The sequence below is a fragment of the Mastigoproctus giganteus genome, chromosome 4 (genome assembly GCF_048544385.1).
Source record: "Mastigoproctus giganteus isolate SK-2022 chromosome 4, ASM4854438v1, whole genome shotgun sequence".
Classification (NCBI taxonomy): Eukaryota; Metazoa; Arthropoda; class Arachnida; order Uropygi; family Thelyphonidae; genus Mastigoproctus; species Mastigoproctus giganteus.
The window spans coordinates 236,856,064-236,880,616 of record NC_143578.1 but is presented as its reverse complement, the minus strand read 5'-3'; the positions used below and the strand labels follow the sequence as shown (position 1 = coordinate 236,880,616).

The window sequence follows — 24,553 nt, the reverse complement described above, 5'->3', positions numbered from 1 at the left end:
TTTGTCAAGGTTAAACTTCAGTTGCCACTTCTTAGCCCATCTGTCCAAATTTTCTAGATCCTGTTGCAGTAGCACACTGCCATTATTGTCATTAACAACCCTGCCAACTTTTGTGTCATCTGCAAAATTTGATACTAAGCCTGATATACCTTCATCAATATCACTGATAAATATACAAAACAACAGTGGACCCAACACCGAACCCTGTGGGACTCCACTAATAACATTAGTCCACGAAGAGCAGCACCTGTTGATTACCACCCTCTGTCTTCTCCCACTCAACCATCCTTTTATCCATTGTAGCAACTTTCCCTTAATACCATTCTGCTCAAATTTGTCCAATAGTCTTCTATGCGCAACAGTGTCAAAATCTTTCCTGAAATCCAAATATATGATATCAAAATTATTTTTTGCATCCAGTTCCTTTGTAATCACATCATAATATCTTATCAAATTTATCAGACAAGGCTTTCCCTTAACAAACTTATGCTGTACCTTCAAACAGGCCTCTGGGGCTGGGAAATTCCATACTGCAATAATTACACTCAAATACCAGCCAAGCGATCAAATATTTTACTATAAAATAAAATAAAATACAAAAATAAAATATAATAAAATGCTATGATACAAATATTGGGAAACTATTACAATAAAATAAGTTACGATAAAACAATTAAAAACAATGCTAAAATCATTAAAATTTACTAAAATACCAATGCTTTCGGAAACTGCTGTCTCCTTCATCAACAGCGTACTATTACTGCAGTGACACATCCTTAAGTAGCAGGCCCATGGCACTCAAACACGTGATTCACCAGGCATACGGTCGGCATTCCCCACATGCGCATCGGAAACGGAAGTGGCTCAGGAGCGTGTCAAACGGAACCGGTCATCCCGTCTGAGGACAACTGCCTCAAACAGGGGGTGTAAACCCATACCCCTGTCCCTGTTAATAGTATAATGACTGGATGAACAGATTCGCAAGCTCTAGAGCCACTTGCGTTTCCAAAATCCATGGGCACGGTCAGTAATTACCGCGTCCTCAGGGGAGATCCAATGTTGCTTCTCCCAGAAATGCTCTGCCACAGCAGACCTCGCATAGTTTGCAGTCTTAATAGCGGTCACGTGCTCCCCCTCATGGTCTTTTAAACGCCATCCTGTCTCCCCCACATAAAACTCCTCACAATCCAGGCACTTGATCTCATAGACAACACTACTAGTAGAGCCATGTCTAATCCCCATTAGACATGGGTGCATTGTGTAAAATTGGCCTTGGAACAGGATGATACCTTAAGTGCTAGATGTTTATTAAGTATCGATATCTGTAAAGGCGTAGAGTTCTGCCTCGCTAGCACTACCATGATTTTTCAAAATGTTATGTACAAGCAGGTCCATGGCATGATCATGGGTTCCCCCATCAGTGCCATTGTGGCCAATTTTGCCATGGAGGAACTAGAAACCAGGGTGTTTCATCAGTTGGATTTCCCCATGCGCGAGTGGAGGAGATATGTGGACGATACATTCACTATTATAAAAAAGGGGAAGGAAGATGAAGTGCTCAATTTACTTAATAGCTCTAGCCCTAAATGCGCCTTAGTCTTAATAGCTTCTCCCCATTTATACAATTTACCTTGGAGGTGGAAACAGCTGGGACCCTCCCGTTTCTGGATGTCCTGGTTAGCAGAGATGGGCCTAGAATAAAGACGACAATCTATAAAGCCAATGTGCCGTAGCCAGTATGTTCATTACAGCTCGGCACAGGCTTATCAACATAAGAATAGTGTAGCCAGGGTGTTGTTGAATAGAGTGTGGACCCACTGTAGTACCCCCGAGGATAAAGAAATGGAAATTTGTAGAGTCACGGCAGACCTCAGCAAGTGTGGGTCCCCTTAGAGGGTCTTAGACAAATATATTAATAGGGTAGAGTCCAATTGTAGGGAGTCGCCTGCCTCTGTGGCTACCACATACCTTCCTTACTATCCGGGCCTTTCAGAACGCGTTGTACGGGCATTGTGGGAGTGTCAGACCCGCTGTGTCAACTTCCGGGACGGAGATTGCACACAGTGGTGTCCCAAGTCAAGGATCCCTTAACCCAAAACTCTACTAGTAGTGTGGTCTATGAGATCAAGTGCTTGGATTGTGAGAAGTGTTATGTGGGGGAAACGGGGCGGCATTTAAAAGACCGTGAGGGGGAGCACATGACCGCTATTAAGACGGCAAACTATGTGAGGTCTGCTGTGGCAGAGCATTTCTGGAAGAAGCAACATCGGATCTCACCTGAGGACGCGGTTATTACTGACCATGCCCATGGATTTTGAGAACGCAAGTGGCTCGAGAGCTTGCGAATCGGTTCATTCAGTCATAATACTATTAACAGGGACAGGGGTATGCGTTTACACCTCCTGTTTTAGGCGGTTGTCCTCAGACGGGATGGCCGGTTCCGTTTGACACGCTCCCGAGCCACTTCCGTTTCTGATGCGCATATGGGGAATGCCGACCATGTGCCTGGTGAATCACGTGTTTGAGTGCCATGGGCCTGCTACTTAAGGATGTGTCACTGCAGTAATAGTACACTGTTGAAGAAGGAGACAGCAGTCTCCGAAGTATAGTAATAGTATTTTATTATATTTTATTTTTGTATTTTATTTTATTTTATAGTAAAATTTTTAATCGCTTGGCTGGTGTTTGAATGTAATTATTGCAGTAAACTCATGCTGTGTCTGAATTATTGCTGCAGTATTGTCTAGATGATCCTGCAATGCATCTTTAACCAGTGACTCCATTATTTTACCCAGAACAGAAGTTAAAAATAACTGGTCTGTAATTACTCGTGTCACCCTTCGATTCCCCTTTGTGAATTGGGGATACATTTGCACATCTTCAGTCCATGGGGACCTCCCCTGAGTCCAAGGATGCTCTCATAATTATGGCTAAGGGTTTGCTTACTTCCTTTGCCACCTCTTTAATATAACTGGATATATTCCATCCATCCCAGCCGTCTTTCTTATGTTTATTTTCAACAATTTCTACTCCACTTTCCTCTCAGTTAATATGCTTGCATGTATACATTGGTATACATGCAAGCATACATGCACCTATTCCTATTCCTAGTTACCCTGATACATCCCATATACCCACCTGTTTCACGATGACTGCCATCAGTCCCTGAAACCCCCAGCACCCCTTGCTCCAGGTCGCTACTTATTCTAATAGAAGTTGTGCAAGAATCGCCTTCACTTCTGCCTGCGGCTACTTTTAACATTTTAGTCTGTGAATCCCGTCAAGCTAGTAGTTTTCCGACCCACCTAACACTGCCTCAATAGCATCAGCAAATATTCTTGCATCCTTTCCATTTAAGTGTATCCCATCCCTGTAGAAGCAGTCTCTCCTGTTAACAAGCACAGACCACGCTGAAAAAAAATTCTACCCCTTGAGCCTTGCACATTCCCTCCAGGGCCGAATTGATTGACAAGGCTCTCGTCATGTACTCCCTCCTATCGTGTCTGGGCAGAATTGCAGACACTTTCAGATTTAACCCTAACTCACGACCTTTTTTGCAACATTGGCCTGTACTTGTTAAGTAAATCTACAGATCTCCTACTCTTAATGTCATTGGTGCTAACGTGTACAACAATATCACCTTTTATGCCCTTAAAAGATGATATATGCTTTACAACGTCATCAACTTTTGCCCCTAGCAGACATACCCTGGTCCTGTTCCATCTATCCTTTTTACACAATATATTCCCCATCACCCTGACAACAGAGTCACCAACAATAACTTTTTCCTTTGGGACCAGTGCATTCTGCCTTGGAGATTGCCGCTGTGTTGCCTGATGCCCAGGAGTGAGCTCTGCAATTGAGGTGGGTAGCTGAGAGCTTGACGGGCCCCTCATATTAATTTCTTCGAGGGCAGTTACCCTACACCTCAAGCTCTCATAGACGCCCAGTAGAACGCTGAGTTGATGCCTAATTTCTAGACACTCCCTGCACCTGGCACACACAAAGACATTCTCCTTGGCTAGATCATGTTCTGTTCCAGAGAGTTCGGCAAACATTTCACAAGTTGCACATTTTTTTAAGCTGTGATATGTTGGAGAATCGCCGCACTCAGTTCTCCCCCGAGTCACAGCACTCCTGCCACTTTTTTGCCCATTGCTTTGCTGCTGTAGTCTGGGGCATGATATTTTAAATTAATAAGATCAATAAATTTAATTAATCAATTGTCAATACTATGCTATCTAATAGAATCCTAATTGCAGTGATGCATATTACGCTATATAATTATACGTTAAAGCTACCTAGTTACCACAATTAAAAATTTGAATTCCCTACTACTCTATACAAAAACAATGGCTGCAAGATTCGAAAGAAATAACGGTTTTACGTATATTAAGTAGTAATCTACAAAAACTCTTTATCTAAATTAAAAATAAAAATAACCAGCATAACTATATCTATAAGACTATGTATAAAGTACAATATAAAATAACAATTAGGTAAATAAAAAGGCAAACACTCATCGCTTTTTCGGAGTCTGTAATTCACAGCTGTAATTTTTAAAGAGAGTCAGCACCTCTCTATTTGGATCTTAGAAAGGCTTTTGACACTGTTGCACATGGAAGATTGCTGAACAAATTGGAGCAGTGTGGCATTGGAGGCAAATTGCTGCTATGGATAAAGGGATGGTTGAGTGGGAGAGGACAGAGAGTGGTAATCAATGGAGACTGCTCTTTGTGGAGTAATGTTATTAGTGGAGTCCCCCAGGGTTCAGTGTTGGGTCCATTTTTGTTTTCTGTATCTATTAATGATATTGATGATGGTATATCAGGCTTAATGTCCAAGTTTTGCAGTACGAAGGTGAACAGGTTTTTTGATGACACTAATGACAGTTCACTGCTGCAACAGAATCTAGAAAAGTTGAGTAGATGGGCCGAGAGGTGGCAACTGAAGTTTAACATTGACAAATGTAAAGCACCGCGTATGGGAAGCAGTAACCCTATAGTATTGTTTTTTTTTTGCCATAATTCACCTCCCAAAGTTTTTGCATTTTTACACTGATCCAAGCCCGAGGCGAGATTCGAACCGGTGATCTTTGGGTTGCCAGGCAGGCACTTTACCCACCTGGCTAACCCGGTCGCCCTAGCGTAATGTATCCACTGTGTGGGATTACACTGACAGTGGTAGAGAATGAAAAGGACCTGGGGGTAATAGTGCGGGCAGGTATGAAGTATTCTGAGCAGTGCAGATGGTCTGCAAGGGTAGCTCATGGTGTCTTGTCAATGATATACATGAATTTTTCTAGCAGCGATAAGGAGGTGATTATCCCCTTGTATAAGGCAATGGTCAGGCCACACCTTGAGTACTGTATACAGGTCTGGAGGTGTCATTTTAAGAAGGATGTAGAGCTGCTGGAACAAGTAGAGAGAAGGGCAACAAGATTAATGAATGGAACAAAGGGTTGCTCTTACAAAGAACGGCTTAAGTTTTACAAATTATAGTGTCTGGAGACTAGGTACCTGCAAGGTGATCTGATGAGGTGTAATAAGTCTTGAATGGTTTGAGCATGCTCAATGCTGATGGGATTCTTCCTTGTGCTCAGAATAATCGCCTGAGATGACATAAATTCAAATTGACGAAAGACAGTTGCAGGTTAGATGTGTAGAAGTTTGCCTTTAGCCAGCAGGTTGTTGACTGCTGGAACAAACTTCCATCTTTCATTTTAGAAGTTGATAGCTTAAATAGGTTCAAGGCAGAACTAGACAAACATTTGGAGCAAATGGATGGGTGAAATGAGAAGGTTTTTTTTTTTTTTTTTGGCTGATGCTATAAGTTTGCTTTCTTGCATCATGTGCCTTTACTAATGCTAATGCTAATGCATGCACACATACCTTGCATTAGTATTTCGATCTGTGAACAAGACGAAAGTAAAAAAGCTTTTGTCCCCTTAAGGAAAGGAAGTTTTATAAATTATTTTCATAGTCGTGTTCTTAATTTAGCAACTTTTTATTCCATGATATAATTCTATCAGCATCTATTTTTATATTGTATATTTTACATAATGTCTTCAGTCATTTTAGGTTTCGTGGAGGGTTTGATTGGTGTGGGTTCGAGTTGTGGGGATTTCGGTTGTGATCCCAGCGTGTCAGATCATTCATGTACTAAAGAGCGATGAACATATTAAATTATTTTAAAGAAGTTTTTATGCATTTTAAATCATTTTAAATTGGTTTTACTTGGAGAGTATACTGTTGAAGTCAGCCTATGAAGAAGTACTGAGGTAAAGTCTTTTGTATTTTTAAATTGATAAGTAAAGAAGCATATAGCAACAATATATATAAAATCAAAGTTTTATAGTTATGAAAAGAAAGTTTCCTACATGTGAAACGAGAGGATGTCCAGAGCTGTATCAGCTATCAAGGTATTAATCTTATGTTCTATTCAACGAAGTTGTGAGAGAGGATGCAAAGATTAGGCAGGAATCAGAAATCTCAGACCAGTTTGGTTTTATGCCAGGAAGGTTACCCATTGAAACAATTTTTATACTGAGACAACTGATGGAGAAGTTTAGAGAGGAAAGGATTGATAGGCATATGATCTTTATTGATTTTGAGAAGGCCTATGATAGAGTCCCAAGAGAAGTAATATGGAGTTGCCAGATTTGAACCATTACACTTGTATTATGTTAGAAAAGTAAATACTGTGAGGTTTTTATTCATTTATTTTTTGAAAAGAAAACTGTAATGTCCTACTATACCATATATAAATTTTCATTATCAATTAAAAAAAAAAATACTTGGAACCTACCTTAACTGAGTTTCTTTTGGACAAAACTCTAGCCTGTCATAGTCTGTTAAAAAAATATATATATATAATCTGAATAAACAATGATTATTACTAGTATTATAAAGAAATAATATACACTGAGTGATCACTGAATCATGACCACCTGCATAATACTTTGTAGTCCTCCTTTTGCCCTCAGTACAGCAGCTATCCGACGCAGCATTGATTCAACAAGATGTCAGAAGTGTTCAGGAGGTATGGCCAACCAAGCTGTGTGTAATGCAGTCAGCAATGCAGATATGCAGGTGACTGGTGTATCCAGATGCCTGATATGCCTTTCCATAGTTTCCCACAAGTGTTCTATGGGATTGATATCGGTGGAGTTCAGAGGCCAATCAATATGCTAGAAGTCAGAACTGTGTTCCTCAAACCATTCCTGCACAAGTGCCTGATGGCTCGGTGCATTGTCACTTGAAAGACACCATCGCCATTCGGGAAAAAGTGTAACATAGCGGGGTGTACACAGTCAGCAAGCAGTTGATGATAGCGGAGACCACTGATATGTTGTTCCACATGCACCAGGGGTTCAAGTTCCTGCCAGTGAAACATGCCCCACACCACACAACTGGCTCCACCAGCTCTTGATACCATGCATGATGGATCAAGAACCTCATGTTGTTGACGCCAAATCCATACGCGACCATCCACGGTGTGGAGTACATAATGTGACTCATCCTACCAGCACACCTTCCAGTCTTCTAATGTCCAACCTGCATGCTCTTTGCACCAGGCGAGTCTTTTACGCCGATGAACCTTGGTTAGGAGAGGATGCCAAAGGGGTTGTCTGCTGGTATAGCCCATACGTGTGAGTGTGCAATGCATGGTCATGCCAGATATTGTTCTGGGTTGGCCCATGTTGTATTGGGTAGTCAACTCTTCAACAGCGCTGCGCCTGTTCCCCTGTATGAGTCATCGGACCCGGCGCTCGCCTCTAAAATCAACCTTTCACTGACCTTTGCAGTTTTGCCATCAGATCATTGTTTGAACATTTTGATGCCAGTCACTTTAACTGGTACACTTTAACTACGGTGGCTCTCGAACACCCCACCAGTTCAGCCGCATAGAGGCACCAGCTCATCGAGCATCCACAATATGTCCTTTATCAAAGTCCGATAAATCCTTCCTTTTACCCATCACGCTTGGAATTTTACTACTTACTGAACCACTGACACCTTATACATGCTACATAGGTTGACTAACTGCGAACTCTCGTACCTCACGTGGTCAATGGGTCACATTCAGTTTTCATAGGGGTGGTCAAAATTCAGTGATCACTCAGTGTATAATCAAATGGGAAATTTTATAAATAAATCAGAAAATACTAGTTTATAGTTAATTCTACCCAAATTATAAATATCTAAACTTCACAATTAATGGCACTGAAAATGAAGTAAAATAGAGATTACATCTATAAATAATAATTCATATTTTTAAATGGAATCTCTCTAAGAACTTTCAGTAAAGTTTTTTTGACATTCTTTTAAGAAACTTATCTATTTTAAAGTAAATTACTGTCCTGAAGTTTTTCTTTTCTTTTTTTTTTTTTTTAATTTTTGGTACTCATTGTGCCAAATATTTGTGTACAATGAGTTCATACACTACCAAAGTGACGAGCATGGTTTCAATTTTTGACCTTTCTTGGTGGACTTTTTTGGCTTTGGGAGATTTTGCAGGCTTCCACTCCACACATTGTCGTTTCAATGTATTGAAACATTCGATCATAAAGGTAACATTTCATCACCTGTAACAATCGAATTCAGGAAGTTGGGTTTGCTTTTAGTAGCCCCAATGAGTTCTCTGTAGTGTTCAACTCACATCTGTCACTGACCATCTGTTAACGAATGTGGAACAAACCATGCACAGACTTTCGTTTTCTTCATATCCTGGGTTATTATTTGTCAAATGATTTCCTTATTAATGCACAGATCTTCTAAAAGCATTCAGAGCATTGCACATCAGTCATTGGTAATGACTTCCCACCTTTTCAATTAACTCTGATATTTAAACTGCTTTTGCCGGGCCCAGATATTCGTCGTCTTCCAGTGATTCTCTTCCATGAGCAAAACATTTATGCCATTCGAATACATATGCACAAGAGAGACAATTCTCTCCATACACCTGCTTCATCATTTGAAATATTTCTGTGGCACTTTTGTCCAGTCGAACACAAAACTTAACATTTGCTCTTTGCTCCCATTGTCTCTCCACAACACAGACACAGGAGAGATTAGCATTAGTAGAGGCATATAATGCAAGAAAGCAAGCTTATACAGCATCAACCAAAAAAAAAAAAAAAAAACCCACCTTCCCATTTCACCCATCCATTCATTCCAAATGTTTGTATAGTTCTTCCTTGAATTTATTTAAGCTGTGAACTTCCATGACAGATGGAAGTTTGTTCAGCAATCAACCACCTGCTGGCTAAAGGCAAATTTCCACACATCTATTCTATAACTGTCTTTCCTCAATTTGAATTTATGTCCCTTCAGGCAAATCTGGGCAAGAGGAAGAATCCCAGCGACACTGAGATTGCACAAACCATTCAAGGCCTTATACACCTCAGTCAGATTCCCTCGCAGGTGCCTAGTTTCCAGACACTGCAATTTGCAGCGCTTAAGCCTTTCTTTGTAAGAGCAACCCTTTTTTCCAGTCCACCAATCTTGTTGCCCTTCTCTGTATTCGTTCCAAGCAGCTCTATATCCTTCTTAAGATGTGCAGTTCAACTTACACTATATTCTGAAATGGCAGCAATTTCTGCTGATCAGCTGTGGTGCTCGAAGGACAATCATTCATTCATTTCACATTTACTTCTAATAGGTGGCAGCACCAGCATCTTGTAACATCAGTCTTGTTTTCCAATTAAAGCACTGTGTATAATAGATTTTAAAGACATCTTAGCACAAAAGTACAAAATGATAAAATGACACTTACTGCATTTGTATATGATTTATTTAAATAAAATCTGTATGCTGAAGCCACCCCCTTCCTGGATTTCTCCCTCACAAATAAATTACACAAGCAAAAAAAAATAAATAAAAAATAAAACAGTATATAAGCTTATAAACAGTATTATAAGCTTATATAAACAGTATATAAGCTTATAAGCATATAAACATGGATGCAAATTATACCGAGAATAACTGTAATTACAGTAGTAATGAACAGAATTAAAAGGCTAATATTTTAAAAATGTGAACCTGCAAAGGAAGTTTTGTCAGCTGTGACAACGGTTGTCAATTAAATTTCATTCGGTAAAAGCTGCTGGTGACCTTTTGCAGTTTTGATGTTAAAAACATTTTTATCGGCATTATTTGGAAAAAATACCTTGTTACCTAGAAATTGTCACGAAACCCAATGTGCATGCATTGTACTTGTTGCTGCAGTGATGCAACAAGTACAATGCATGCGCCCAAGAAAACTCAATTGTACGCAACAAGTGCAGTGACACAACAAGTTGCAGTGACACAAGTACAATTGAGCAGTGATGCGCTACGTTATACCATTATATCAGCATAATATTTAATACACAAGTGACTCTGCCAAAATCTACAGCTCAGTGTTCGAAGGAATATTGTGAAAGAAAGAAAGGGAAGTTGGACAGAAATGTGAATCCAGATGAAATTCAACAAGAGTGTTTCATTATGCTCGAGAGTTCTCAAACTGCACCCAAAAAAAACTTGAGCTGAATAATGAAGGAATATCGTGAACGGAAGAAAAGGAAATTAGAAATTCATACTATTCCAAATAATAATGAAATTCAACCACAGAGTTCTACTATGCCTGATACTTGTCAACCACAGAGTTCTACTATGTCTGATACTTATCAGGAATTTAAAACTCCAGAAGAACAAATGAAGGAATATAGTGTATGAAAAAAAAGTGAAATCAGAAATGGCTAATAATGAGATTCCTGATTACATCCCTACAGTGTCTACACGAGCTGACAATGAGTTTGAAAAACTAGTGTACAAAAACCCATTTGGATTTAGTTGTAATGTTTGTGATCGTTTATGGTTTCAATTAGATTTGAAACCATTTCCAACAACTTCATAAGAATTACTTCAAAATGAATTTCATTTACAAGACGTGAGTACTTTCATGACGTGTAATACATGTCACACTTCATTAAAAGAGGGATGGATACCAACTATGGCCACGTCAAATGGATTTATATGTCCAAAATCTCCTACTCATTTGCCTCCATTGGATGTTGTAACCGAGCATTTGATATCACCATGATTACCCTTTATGCAAATTCGTCATTCACATTATGAATAAATGTACCAGTTAACGTAAATATTACGAAATAAATAATCAATTACCTAGATTATCAGATAATGATTATGCCATTAATGTACACATAAAATGAAGACTCATAGATAAATCATCATATCTACAAGGATGTGTGCAGAAGAAAATTTGATAAATTCACCTTTGTATAAATTCTATGGCATAAAAGTGAGTGATGATTGCTTGGGGACAAATGAACATTCAGATGAAATTGTGGAACCTGTCAACAATGATGATGAACTATTGTTAATTCAACAACAAACATTTTTATGGTCTAAAGATAAATATTTGTGTATAGCACCGGGTCAGAAATCATCTCCAAGAAGTTTGATATTTGATATACTTGGTCATATTTGGTCCTTGAGGTTGTAAGAGACATCTCTCAGATATGCCAGACAAGCTGTACTGTACTTGCTACCTGGGAGTCTAAAACGCTGATGGAACTGATATTCAGGTGACACTCAAGTCAAGTGGACCCAATTTCAGCGAAGTGCAAACGGTCTGTGACAGCCAAATCCTCTGCTTGCACCTTCACGATGGTGGACTGTTAGTAATCCTGGGTATAACCTCCATGCACAAGCATACTGTGGGCGACCACCCAGGTGTGAACCAACATAAGCATGGGTTGACTTGTGGCGCCCACACAACATGGAGGAATGCCACCCCTCTGTGTTACCAGGCAGTAATAGGTGGTAGATGACTCTCATCAACCGGTGCAATACCACCACTTTGCTTATTGGAGGCTTCAGGTGGTGAAACCTATGTTTAGTCTCCAGAGCTAAGTTCTGGTCAACCCTCCCCCATCCCTTCCATCATGCAGTATGATTGATGACTTTTGAGGTTATGATGAACATTGTGGTGAGGTCCAATTTTCCTTACATTTTGAGGGTACATATCTAAAACGGTGTTCGCAGACCGGCCGCTAGTTAGTACACCGGACCGAAACTATTGGTAACTCTCTAGGAGGCTTCCGGATCAGCTAGTGTATAATCTTGCTACATCTACTCTGCCAGATAGTGACTGGAGGGAGTCCGAGTAGTGTGTATGCAGGGGACATTGTAGAGGCCATGTTATGTCAAGGATCTGGGTATATTCTTACCATGTGTATGCCATATCCAAAAATTTCATTACTTCATACAGCATGTCCCACCCACATTTTCTTACTATTGAATAAACCACGAATTGTCAAACTAATAGAGTAAGCTTATCTGTGAAAAGATGTAAACCTCCCACACACTTCCTAATTCATTTCACAAATATACGTTGTCTCAATTCTAATCTCAACGATGTAAATTTCCACTTGCAGTCTGACAAACCCAATGTACTTTTTCTGACAGAATCTCGGTTATCGGTTGATTCAACTACTGCTCATCTCAGTTGCCAAAATTATTCATTGTATGATTCCTTTCGTCTCAAAGGTGGTACTAGTGCATATCCGTTCCGTTATTCCCTGTCAGAGACTTGATAATTTGGAATCTCCTCTTTTTGATCTTCTCTGGGTCAAAATCTCTCTACCTCATTGTGTCAAATTCATCTGTTGTCTCTAACGTTCTCCCAACTCCACTAATCATTTGGAGCTCTTTAACTTCCTTTCTTTGCAACTTGACTTTCTCTAGTCCAACTTTCCTAACAGTGAGGAAATTTTCCTTGGTTATTTTAATGTTCACAACTCCAGCTGGCTTCCGTTTTCTAGTCACACCAACCCAGCTCGTCGAGATGCTGAGGCTTTTGCAATTACTAATGAACTTGCACAGATTGTTCATTTACCTACAAGAATATCGGACAATCCTAATCATACAGCCAATACGGTTGATCTTTTTCTCACAAACAACCCTTCTAAGTACACGGTCGAAGTGCTTCTTGCCCTAATGGTAGCCGAGCATTCTGGTCTCTTGCCAAAGCTATTGGCCCCAACTTTTGCCCATCTCTGCTCCCACCTCTGTCCAAACCAGATGGGTCTGTTGTCACTTCGGCCAAGGATAAAGCTGACCTGTTAACATCCCATTTTTCTTCTAACTCATGTATTAATGATGTTGGTAAAACACTTCCCACCATTCCCAACACGCCCCATTCAATGCCTCCTGTGGTCTTCCGTCAAAAGGATGTCAGAAGGATTTTGACGAATCTTGATGCTAAGAAAGCTCCAGGTCCCGATGGTATTTCTCCACTTGTTCTCAAAACCTGTGCTCCTGAACATACTCCTATTCTTTTCCGCCTTTTTTCAATTTCTTATTCCAAAGGTGTTTTTCCTTCTGCTTGGAAATTTGCTCATATCCAGCCAGTATCTAAAAAGGGTGACAAATCCCTCCCATACAAATTATCGTCCCATTGCAATTACTTCTACTCTTTCTAAAGTAATGGAGAAATCAATTAACCACCAACTCTTAAACTACCTAGAAACCTTCTGTCTGATCAACAATCGCCAGTATGGATTCCGTCAGTGTCGATCCACTGGTGATATTCTGGCTTATGTTACCGATTTATGGACTAATTCGATGGAAAGGTTCGGTGAAACATAAGTAGTTGCTCTTAACATCTCAAAGGCTTTCGATCGTGTTTGGCATAAAGGTCTTCTAAACAAGCTTCCATCTTATGGTTTGCCAACTGTTTTTAGTAATTGGTTATCTAGTTTTCTCTCTGATCACTCATTGAATATGATGGTAGATGGCTCTCTGTCTTCTAACTTCTCCACTAATGCCGGTGTCCCCCAAGGTTCAGTTCTTTCCCCCACTCTTTTCCTCTTGTATATTAATGACCTTCTTCCATTGACTGGTAATCCTATTCATAGTTTTGCTGATGACAGCACATTGCATTCCACTTTCCATTTTGAGAAACCTTGTCCTGCTCAATCAGCTTCAACTTCTCGAAAATCTGCTACCAATTCGTTAAATGCCGATCTTCAGGTAATTCTCCAGTGGGGCAAAGACAACTTAGTTGATTTCAACCCTTCTAAAACTCAGTCTTGTCTTATATCTCGCAAAAAGGATTGTTCTGCTCTTATGCTTATCTTTAGGGACACTTCGATTTCTAGGCAAAATGATATATCTCTTTTGGGGATTACCCTGACTTCTAATCTCTCTTGGCACAAGCACATTACAAATATTGCTTCCTCTGCATCTTAAAAACTTGGTTTTCTCTTTTGCTCTCGTCGTTACTTTTCTTCCAAACAGCTGCTCACTCTGTATAAATCGCAAATCCGCCCTGCCATGGAATATTGTTTCCACATCTGGGGTGGTGCCCCCAAAACCTCTCTCAGGCTTCTTGATTCCATTCAGAAGAGGGCAGTTAGGTTAATTAATAATTTATCTCTAAGAGAATCTCTCCACTCGCTTTCTCATAGACATAATGTTTCTGCTGCATGCCTCTTCTACAGATACTTCCATGGGCACTGTTCTTCTGAATTGGCTTCTATAATTCCCACTCTCTCTTTCAAAACAGTCCGAACACGTGCCGCCACAAGCCAACATCCATTTACTGTCCAACTTCAAACCCACAGAACCAACTTTTCATCTTCCTCATTTATTCATTCAACTGCCGTTTTCTGGAACAACCTTCCTTCATACCTATTTCCTGAAAATTACAATCTACAGAAGCTCAAGTCCAATGTCAACAAATATCTTCTTTCGTCTTCTCAACCTGCAACCCAAGCATGGTACTAAGTACTATAGGTTCTAATACCTCTCATATTTGGGGTTCACATAAAAAAAAAAAAAAAAAAATTCTGAGGCGGAAAGAAGTTTTGTAAATTTATGAAAGATGTCTTCAATTTAGATATTAAATCAAATACAGTAAACCCCCCCGCGAATAGCGGGGGTTACTTTAATGAGAAATATTGCAAATATCGAAAATGCGAATACTGAGTTATGGCTCCCACAGTAATAAAGGGGTTCCGTTCCAAAGTATGAAATATAAGAAAAACTAGTCTAAAATTTTGTCTATGTATGTATTATATGTACCTTCATAATATAACTATATACATAGACAGTACATTGTGAAATGCAAGCATATGCATTGAAATGAAAATAAGAAACAATTTAATATTAAATGTAATATTTATTAGAAATTTCAAACAAATCTTTCAATCCAGCGCCTTTGTGCAATAGCTAAAAAACTTATCCAGCCAGTGCTATCCCCAGTTTCGCTAAAGTGTTGATAAAGGAGTTTTGCCTTTTCAAGAATGATGAGTGAACTTAACGGAATTTTATTTTGAGTTCGGTCTTCTATCCACAGATTTACAGCTTTTTCCATTTTTTCTAATTTAACATCACGAGTTACAGAGCATATTTTTGAAGCAATTAGCACGTTTTCACGGACACAACGACGGATTTTTCTTTCCGATTTTTTGATTGATCATACCCTTGATTCATTGATTTTATAATGTTTTGCTACTGAGGAGACACTTTCACCATTAGAAATTTTATTTGCTAATGTCGTCATCACCTTCTTTGATATTTTCACATTTCTCTTGTTATTCGTAGCCATAATTTTGTAGGGGTTAGAAAGAACCTGTCCACAATAAAGTCATTTTCTTCCATTAACACACACGAAAAAGTCTGTTTTACATTGCAAAATGGTAGATTTATCATTTTTTAAGCATATCAATTTATAAATTGATAAATTTATTCAATTTATAAGCATATAAATTAAAAGCAAACAACGAAACCTTCCATGACAAGCGCATAACACATACTGAACAAGGATTAGCGAGAAACATCCACGCTCACGATTTTGTCACCCCTTTCTTTTTTATGGCGGAAAATATTCACGGCGCTTTAAAATTCACATTTTTTTAGGTTTCATTTTATATTAAATCGGCAATCGCGAATACAGATACCGCGAATGGCGGAGGTTTACTGTACTTTAGTAAATACAGCATATAATGGAACGACAATCGATGGAGTATTCACTCGGGAATTAAAATCATTTGAGTGTTATTCTATATTTTAGAGGGGAACAGGTATCCTGTGTGTTATCAGACACTCAGCCTAAAACACGGATGGATCCAATATCACTCTATTACAGAAGATTTAGAAGTCCGGTTGGCTTGCCTCCCTAAAATCCACTCATGCACACCTTCTCGATGGTAAGCCCTGTTACGTCACTTAGGTGGCAATGAACGTGTAGAGTGGTTCTTTTCAAGACGCCTTGTCAGTGTGAAGAGGACAAGACCAAACCCTCCAGCATATGACGGCACGAGAAAACAAATTGTCCTCAGTCCCCAGCAGCTTTCACTCCCCCTCTTACAGCAGCGAGAGGGTCAGAGTGGAAGCAGAAGGTGCTAAGAATCTCTGGGTACGGAAACTGAACTTGGCCTGTTATAACGTAAGATCACTCATCGGTGAAGACAGGATATTAGAGCTGGAAAAGGAATTAGAAAATGTGAACTGGAATATCATCGGCTTGGCTGAAACAAGAAGAAGAAAAACATACAGATTAGAAAGAATACTTGATGAGAATCAACCGAAAGAGCAAGCTGGCTTTAGGACAGGATTCTCAACTATGGATCACCTTCACGTAATATCACGTAATGGAGAAAGCAAATGAATATAAAACACCATTATGCCTGGCATTTGTGGATTATGAAAAGGCATTTGACTCCAAACAGCATAAGGCAATGTTTTGGGCACTGGAAGGACAAGGCATAGATACTCCATATATTATGATTTTGAAGAAAATATATGAGAGTGCTACATCCTTTATTAGACTAGACAAAGACAGTAGGAAATTTAAAATCGAGAAAGGAGTTCAACAAGGAGACACAATAGTTCCGAAGCTGTTTACTGCTGCCCTTGAGGAAGCTTTCAGAAGATTAGACTGGTCGCAGAAAGGAGTCAATGTGAACGGAGAGTACCTAAACCATTTACAATTTGCAGATGGCATTGTGGTCATAAGCCACAATCCCAAAGAATTATAGGAAAATCTTAATCAGTTATGCACAGTTAGTAAGGATTTTGGACCAAAGATGAATATGGCTAAAACAAAAGTAATAGTAGTAGTAAGTAGTAGTGGCATGGAGTGATGCAAGATGTAGTAGTGATGCAAGAAAGCAAATGTATGAGCTTATGCAGCATCAGCCAAATAAAAAAAAAAAAAAAAAAAAAAAAAAAAATCACACCATTCCCTCCAAATGCCTGTCCAGTTCCTCCTTAAATTTATTCAACCTATCAACTTCCACAACGACAGATGGAAGTTTGTTCCAGCAATTAACCACCCGCTGGCTAAAGGCAAATTTCAGCACATCTATTCTACATCTGTCTTTTCTTAATTTGAATTTATGCCCCCTTAGGTTCGTAATCTGAACAAGTGGAAGGATCCCATCAGAATTCAGTGTGCTCAACCCATTCAAGGCCTTATATACCTCAATCAGATCACTGCGCAAGTGCCTAGTCTCCAGTCACTGCAATTTGCAGAACTTAAGCCTCTCTTGGTAAGAGGATCCCTTCATTCCCCTCACCAATCTTGTTGCCCTTCTCTGTACACGCTCAAGTAAATCTACATTCTTCCTAAAATGAGGCCTCCAGACCTGTACGCAGTACTCAAGGCGTGGCCTGACCATTGCCTTATACAGAGGGATAATCACCTCCTTTTCCCTGCTAGCAAAATTCCTATATATCATTGACAAAACCCCATGACCTGCCCTGGCAGACTGTCTGCATTGCTCAGAGAACTTCATATCTGACTGCACAATTACTCCCAGGTCTTTTTCATTTTCTACCACCTTAAGTGTAGTACCACACAGTTGGTACGTTTCTCTGGGGTTACTTCTACCCATATGCAGTACTTTGCATTTACCAAGGTTAAACTTCAGTTACCACTTCTTAGCCCATCTGCCCAAATTATCTAGATCCTGTTGCAGTAGCACGCTGCCATTACTGTCATTAACAACCCTGCCAACCTTTGTATCATCTGCAAACTTCGACATTAAGCCTGATATACCTTCATCAATATCATTGATAAATATACAAAACAACAGTGGACCTAACACCGAACCCTGTGGGACTCCACTAATAACAATAGTCCAAGAAGAGCTCCACCCATTGATTACCACCCTCTGTCTTCTCGCACTTAACCATCCTTTTATCCATTGTAGCAACTTACCCTTAATACAATTCTGCTCCAATTTGTACAATAGTCTTCCATGTGCAACAGTGTCAAAAGCTTTCCTGAAATCCAAATATATGATATCAAAATTATTTTTTGCATCCAGTTCCTTTGTAACCACATCATAATATCCTATCAAATTTGTCAGACAAGACTTTCCCTTAACAAACCCCTGCTGTGTCTGAATTATTGCTGCAGTCTTGTCTAGATGATCCTGCAATGCATCTTTAACCAGCGACTCCATTATTTTACCCGGAACAGAAGTTAAACTAACTAATGATGAACAAGTATGCGACAGAAAGGGAAATAATGATTGAAGCAGCAGTAATTGAAAAGGTGGAATCATATACTTATCTGGGACAAGTTATTAGCTGTAATAATGATAAATGGCTGGAAATCAAGAGAAGAATAAATTTTGGATGGATAGCATTCAGGAAATATAGTCACATACTGAAGAGCAATATCCCAGTTTGTCTGAAACGTAAAATAATGAACCCCACTATGACTTATGGAAGTGAAACTTGGGCACTTACCAAAAGAATGGAAGAGAAGCTGAGAACTGCACAGCAAAGAATGGAACGAATTATATTGGGAATCAGACTGTTAGATAAGAAGAGAAACACGTGGATTAGGCAGCAAACTCAAGTAAAGGACATTCTTATCAAAACTAAAGAACTAAAATGGTCTTGGGCAGGATACATAGCTCGGAGACATGATGAGAGATGGACTAAGAAAATAACAGAATGGTACCCAAGAGGAGCTAGAAGAAAACCTGGAAGACAAAGGCGGAGATGGATAGATGAAATTCATGAGTTTGTGGGTAGTAAATGGATGGACAGTGCTCAAAACAGAAGGAACTGGAAAGTTGCTGGAGAGGCCTTCATCCTGCAGCAGATTGAAAATGGCTGATGATGATGATATATTTTATACGTACAATGCATATAGTGTACAATGAAAAATTCCATTCATTGTATTTCATTGTACTGAAATTATTTTTTCAAAAAAACAATGCAGCAATACTCTTATTTATTTTACTATACCAGTTTCATAATGAGTTCCTGCAGTAAAGATGTTTTTAACGGCTGCAGCTGTGACATCAGTGACACTATCAATCTCGGAGTAGAGTGGCAGCAACTCATTATATACCTGGTACATAATTTTTTAAATTCTTTTTTCAAACAGTTTTTAAAGGTTTTTAATTTAAATTAGAAGATATCAAAAATATTTTTGCAATCTTCTAATAACACAAAATTGGTTTTCTGACTGGTTTTTGGGAACATTGATGGCTGACAGCTTCATTGACAGCTTTGAAATTAAAAGTCCCTGCAATCGCAATCTTGTCACTGAATTATGTTGGTTATCTGGATAGGGAAGGGAGGAATAAGGAACTTGAGAAGGGATTAAGTCAAAACAGTGGGGAGAAATGAACTTCATTTCTCTTGACGTGATGTGATGGGTTTTTCAGAGGAATGTCCTAAAATGAAATTGAAAGCCATATCACTTGCCTTTGTATTTCCTGACCAGACTGCTTCATGAGAATGGTCTTTCAGACAACAGTATGTATAACTGGGGCACACCCTCAACACATACGAACATTTTCAAATCCCTTCTTCCAACCAGATTGTGAGATAAGAGAAATATATTCAATATATTCCTGTATGTGGATGCCATATTAAAATATTTTTTAATTCTCTCAATACTTTACTGACTTTTTTGAACTCCCAAGATATACATATTAGGTTCTCAAAAGATGTAGGGCAAACAATTCTTCCCCATATTAGATGTCTGTACCACCAGGAATGATTTTATTCACATCTCTGTTTACAGAAAACTAATGGCGTAGACTTATCCAAAGTCATCTTTCCAATTGCTCCAAAGCAGCAAAGTCCCAGATAAGTCAAGCGCACTGCTCTGAAAAATATGCAGATTTTTGATGCCCAAGAGATATGACTAAAAGTCAAGATAGAAAATATGAAGGTAAACGGGCCTTCCATTCTGTTCAAGAAGCCTATTTCTTTGAATTCACACATCCTAAAATAAAAGAAACAGTTCATCACCACTGAAGACAAGAATATTTTGAACAGAAATAAAGACAAATTTTCCATTCCTACCTACTTGGTTTCCATAATTCCATCTCAAATTCCTTTCTAATGTGAACATCCCAGAGCTCTGCTGTTCTATAATTTCAACTTCACTGAAATCAATGCTAAACAACCAATGCAATTCACTGATCACAGGGACTTTTGAATTCAAGATCATTGGGATCCTCAAATTTAAAATCACAGGGACCTTTAAATTCAAAGCCAGAGGTCATGCACATCAGGAGAAGAACATGAAGGTTTCTAAGTCAGAACCAGAGGATCAACTTCATGTTGTTAGAAGAATGCAGATTTAAAAATTGCAAACAGCATCAAAAGCATTTACTTAATACTTTTGATGCTGTTTGCAACTAAATCTCCCTAACACTGATACTTTTTCAAAAACATTAGTCCATTAAATGTGTTCCTTTTTACTTTATAGGCTGTGGTCATCATTCTCTATATAATTTGCATTTACTGGATTTTTACAAGCTTATATAGTGTTTTTATTAATTTTTATTTCTTATACATGTGATACTTTACTGCAAGAGCCATCACTAAGTTATCTGCTGATCATGGACAAAAATTCCGATACCATTCCTGTATATGGAAATAAGTGTGCTTTAATTTTTACATATATTTATTCATTTGATTTATTTATGTTCAGCTGCAAAGTCAAAATAGGAAAAAAATTAATATTTAAAATTATTCATGTACATAATTTTTCAATTTTTGCAAACTTCCAAATTCCTTGAAACACTCACTCCAGGTGGCTTGTATACCTGTGTAAAAACCTGCGTACAAGGGCAGATTAATAAGTAATGCACAATTACTCACACATATGTGAGTACATAAGGAAGAGGGGTGGGGATTTATGATGTACATTAATACACCTAATATCATTTTTCTGGTGTTTTAAGAAGGTGTTTACTGTGAAGATATGAATGGACAAAGTGACAGCCATTTCTGGCAACATGGAGTTCCTGTTCAAATAGGGTGATCAGTCAGCCACAGCTATTTATCAAAAACTTCTGTAAATCTATGGGGGACTAGACAATTGATTGAAGTAATGTCCACAGGTGACTCCAATGGTTTCAGGAAGGTGATATTGACATCAAGGCCAAACCAAGAGACGGAAGACCAATGTCTGTCACAAATAGGGAGAAGGAAGAACTCATTTACTAACTCATTCAAAATGACAGATGCATAACCATCAGACAAGTGATGGATGCTACGAAAATATGAAAGGGAAGTGTTTCATCAACAGATGTAGAGAAAAACCGGAGTACAGAAAAATTTATTCTTGGTGGGTGCCTAAACTGCTCACACAAGTGATGGCTACAAGGATAGAGATCTGTGAGGATTTCTGGAGAGGTTTGGTGCTGGCAGTCCTGAGTGCTTTAAAGGGTTCTCCACATGTGATGAAATATAGCATTATGGCCACAAACCTAATGACAATCTATGAAACGGGCACACTAGACATAATCTATAAACGAAAAGCCAAAATCTTCCAATTCATCAACGAAATTATAGCCACTTTCTTCTGGGATCAAAATGGCATCATTTTTATCGATATCAACAAAGAAAGATACTCTTGTCCCTGGAAAAGCTTAATTTCTGAAAACCAAAAGACATAACTGAATTGGTAGGACATCAAGATTCATCAGGATAATGCAAGGCCACACACACAGAGATGACATTGTCAAAGATTGTTCAGCTGGGGTAGAGCATAATGCCTCACCCATCCTATAGCCCTAACTTTGCCCTATCAGATTTTTTTTTTTGGTTATCTGAAAGTATACTTCCGTGGTAAGGTGTTTGGGAGTGATATGGAACTGATTTCTGATGTTAAACGGTGTAAACGTCAGCCTCTTGATTTTTAACAAAATGCATTACTGCTTGGAAAGAACTGGAAAAAATGCAGCAAGTATGGTGGTTCTTACATTAAGTGACATTTTCACAAAGTTGAAAGATTGTATTTTATGTATGTGAAGTATGGTTACAATATCTCAGATAATAAAGATGTTACAGCTTACAGTATGTTACTTATTGATCCACCCTTATATATAAAATTAAGTGATAACATAAGCATAGGAAACATTTAATTTTCAGACTTAAAAGTAAAACATACCCAAACCACATTCACCCACTGCAACCACCTTGTGACGATTTTCAAGAGCTAGAAGTTTTAATTGCTGTAGATATCCCCCAGGATCGCCACATGCTTCAAATTCTAAACATCGTGTGGGATGACATCCAATTGTGCTATAAAGCATGTCTATAATAACAATAAATAAATACAGAAAAAGAAAAAAAATATTTATTTGATAATAAATAGTAGCAATAGCTTAATTTTCAGTACTTACCTTAATATAATCTGCAGTTGGGCTTAGAGTGAATAAGGTGGAAATAGGCTAAAAATTGAATTTAATGCGGATGAGAGCATAAATTTTTGAACGGAGTTAAAATATGCTGAAGGAAATAGAAGTGCACGTCTTCATCCTTGGTTGTCATGAATTAAAGTTGAAAAGAATTGGAACTATGAGAGTATAATCAAGAGACCAATAGCCATAACGATAGGCTTTCGTTATTAACGTCTTCAGTTGGTAATAGTGAAGAAAGAGAGAGTGCGTGTATTTAACAGAACTCTAAGTTCCCGTGATGCTCTTTGACGCACGTGGAAATCTCAGGTGCATGAGATTCCAAACTGAGATGTCGTACGGTAATTTTGCATTTAATACGTTTAATTTAGATTGATGCTGAAACCATTCTATTGTAAGGGTTTCATACTGATAAATTCTGAAACTAGATTGTAATTTAATAATGGGGGGTTGCTGAATCTGTTAAAGGTGTGTGGTTATGGGATTGTACATGTAAAGTTAGTTCTGTATTTGCTTGTCCAGTTCTAAAGCTATTATAATGATAGTATGCTCGTGTATTGGATGTTTTTGTAGAGCCGTATTTTGAAGTAGTGCTTCTGATATAGCATGAATTATAATTTTGCTGGCATTTTATTAAGTATACTATGTTGTTTAAATCACAGATTTGGTATTAATAAGTTTCTTTATAAGAATTAAACAGGGATCCTAGTTTATTGTATGTTGAAAATGTGAGTGTAATGTCGGTATTTGCAAATATTCAACGAAACTGTCTAGCAAGGTCACTGTGATAAGGAAGAACTATGCGTAAATTGTTATGTGTGTTATGTTTGGATGGATTATTAATATTATTTTGGACATTGGAAATAGTTTTTTGAATTAACTGTAAAGGGTATTTCCTGGATATAAATTTTTCTGTAAGATATTGAAGTTCATTAGATAAGACGTTTTGTGTTGAACTGTATTTGATGATTTTGTGTTGAACTGTATATATTTGATTGTACAGGACAGCTTGTTTTGTGCTAAAAGGGTGGTGTGACTCATAATGTAAGTATTTTCCAGTGTGGGTGTTTTTTCTGAAAATTCTAGTTCTGAGTTGAGTATCAGTTTTATATATGGTAAGGTTAAGAAAATTTAATTGTCCATTTTCTTCTAATTCAAGAGTGTACTTTAATCTATCGTGAAAGGAATTAAATTTAGTAAAAAGGTTATCAATTATAGTTTTATTACCAATTATAAGGACGTCATCAGCATAGCACGTGTATGATTTTAACTCTGTAGGGTAAGGTTGTAAAATTTGGTTTTCTGTGGAGGCTAAGTATATTTCGGATAGGTGGGCTGAGATCCCTAATCCCATAGGTAAACCAAATATTTGTTGATATATTTGGTTATTGAAACGGAAATGTCTAGTATCTAAGAGAAATGAAGTAAGTTACAATATGCTATTGATCGAGAGAGAGAGACACGATTGATTAGGGTGCTATCATCAGTTAAGAAATCGCGTAGAGCCTGTAGAGCGGTTGGTAGATGTACATTGGGGTATAGGGATACTATATCGAAGGATGCTATATTGTCATTGTTGGAAATAGTAATGGGATTTATTTTCTCAAATAATTGGATGGTATTATTAACTTTAAATTTAGAAAATTTGGTAAGGGGGGAAATAATCTTAACCAGAAAGGAGGAAAGATTAGCAAAGGCTGATTTATTGAAAGAAATTATCGGTCTTAGTGGGTGGTTGGGTTTATGCAGTTTGGTAATACCAAACATGTGCGGAAGAATGTTATTTCATATATCAATTTGTTGGAAGGTGTGGAAGTTGATTTCTTTATTTGTCCTTAGGTTTCTTAAAATAATTTC

The 24,553-nt window shown here is 38.2% G+C and overlaps 1 protein-coding gene across 1 annotated transcript in view; it reads right to left on the bottom strand.

The window, feature by feature from the left end:
- The window catches only part of LOC150087518 (deoxyribonuclease TATDN1-like), a 119,926-nt gene that overhangs the window by 50,342 nt on the left and 45,031 nt on the right, over window positions 1–24,553 (bottom strand). Inside the window, exons 5-6 of the mRNA XM_090372512.1 lie at window positions 22,447–22,593; window positions 6,808–6,850 (exon numbers count right to left, since the gene is read on the bottom strand). Coding sequence (XP_090228638.1) covers window positions 6,808–6,850; window positions 22,447–22,593 — 190 coding nt within the window. The remainder of the gene's footprint in view (window positions 1–6,807; window positions 6,851–22,446; window positions 22,594–24,553) is intronic.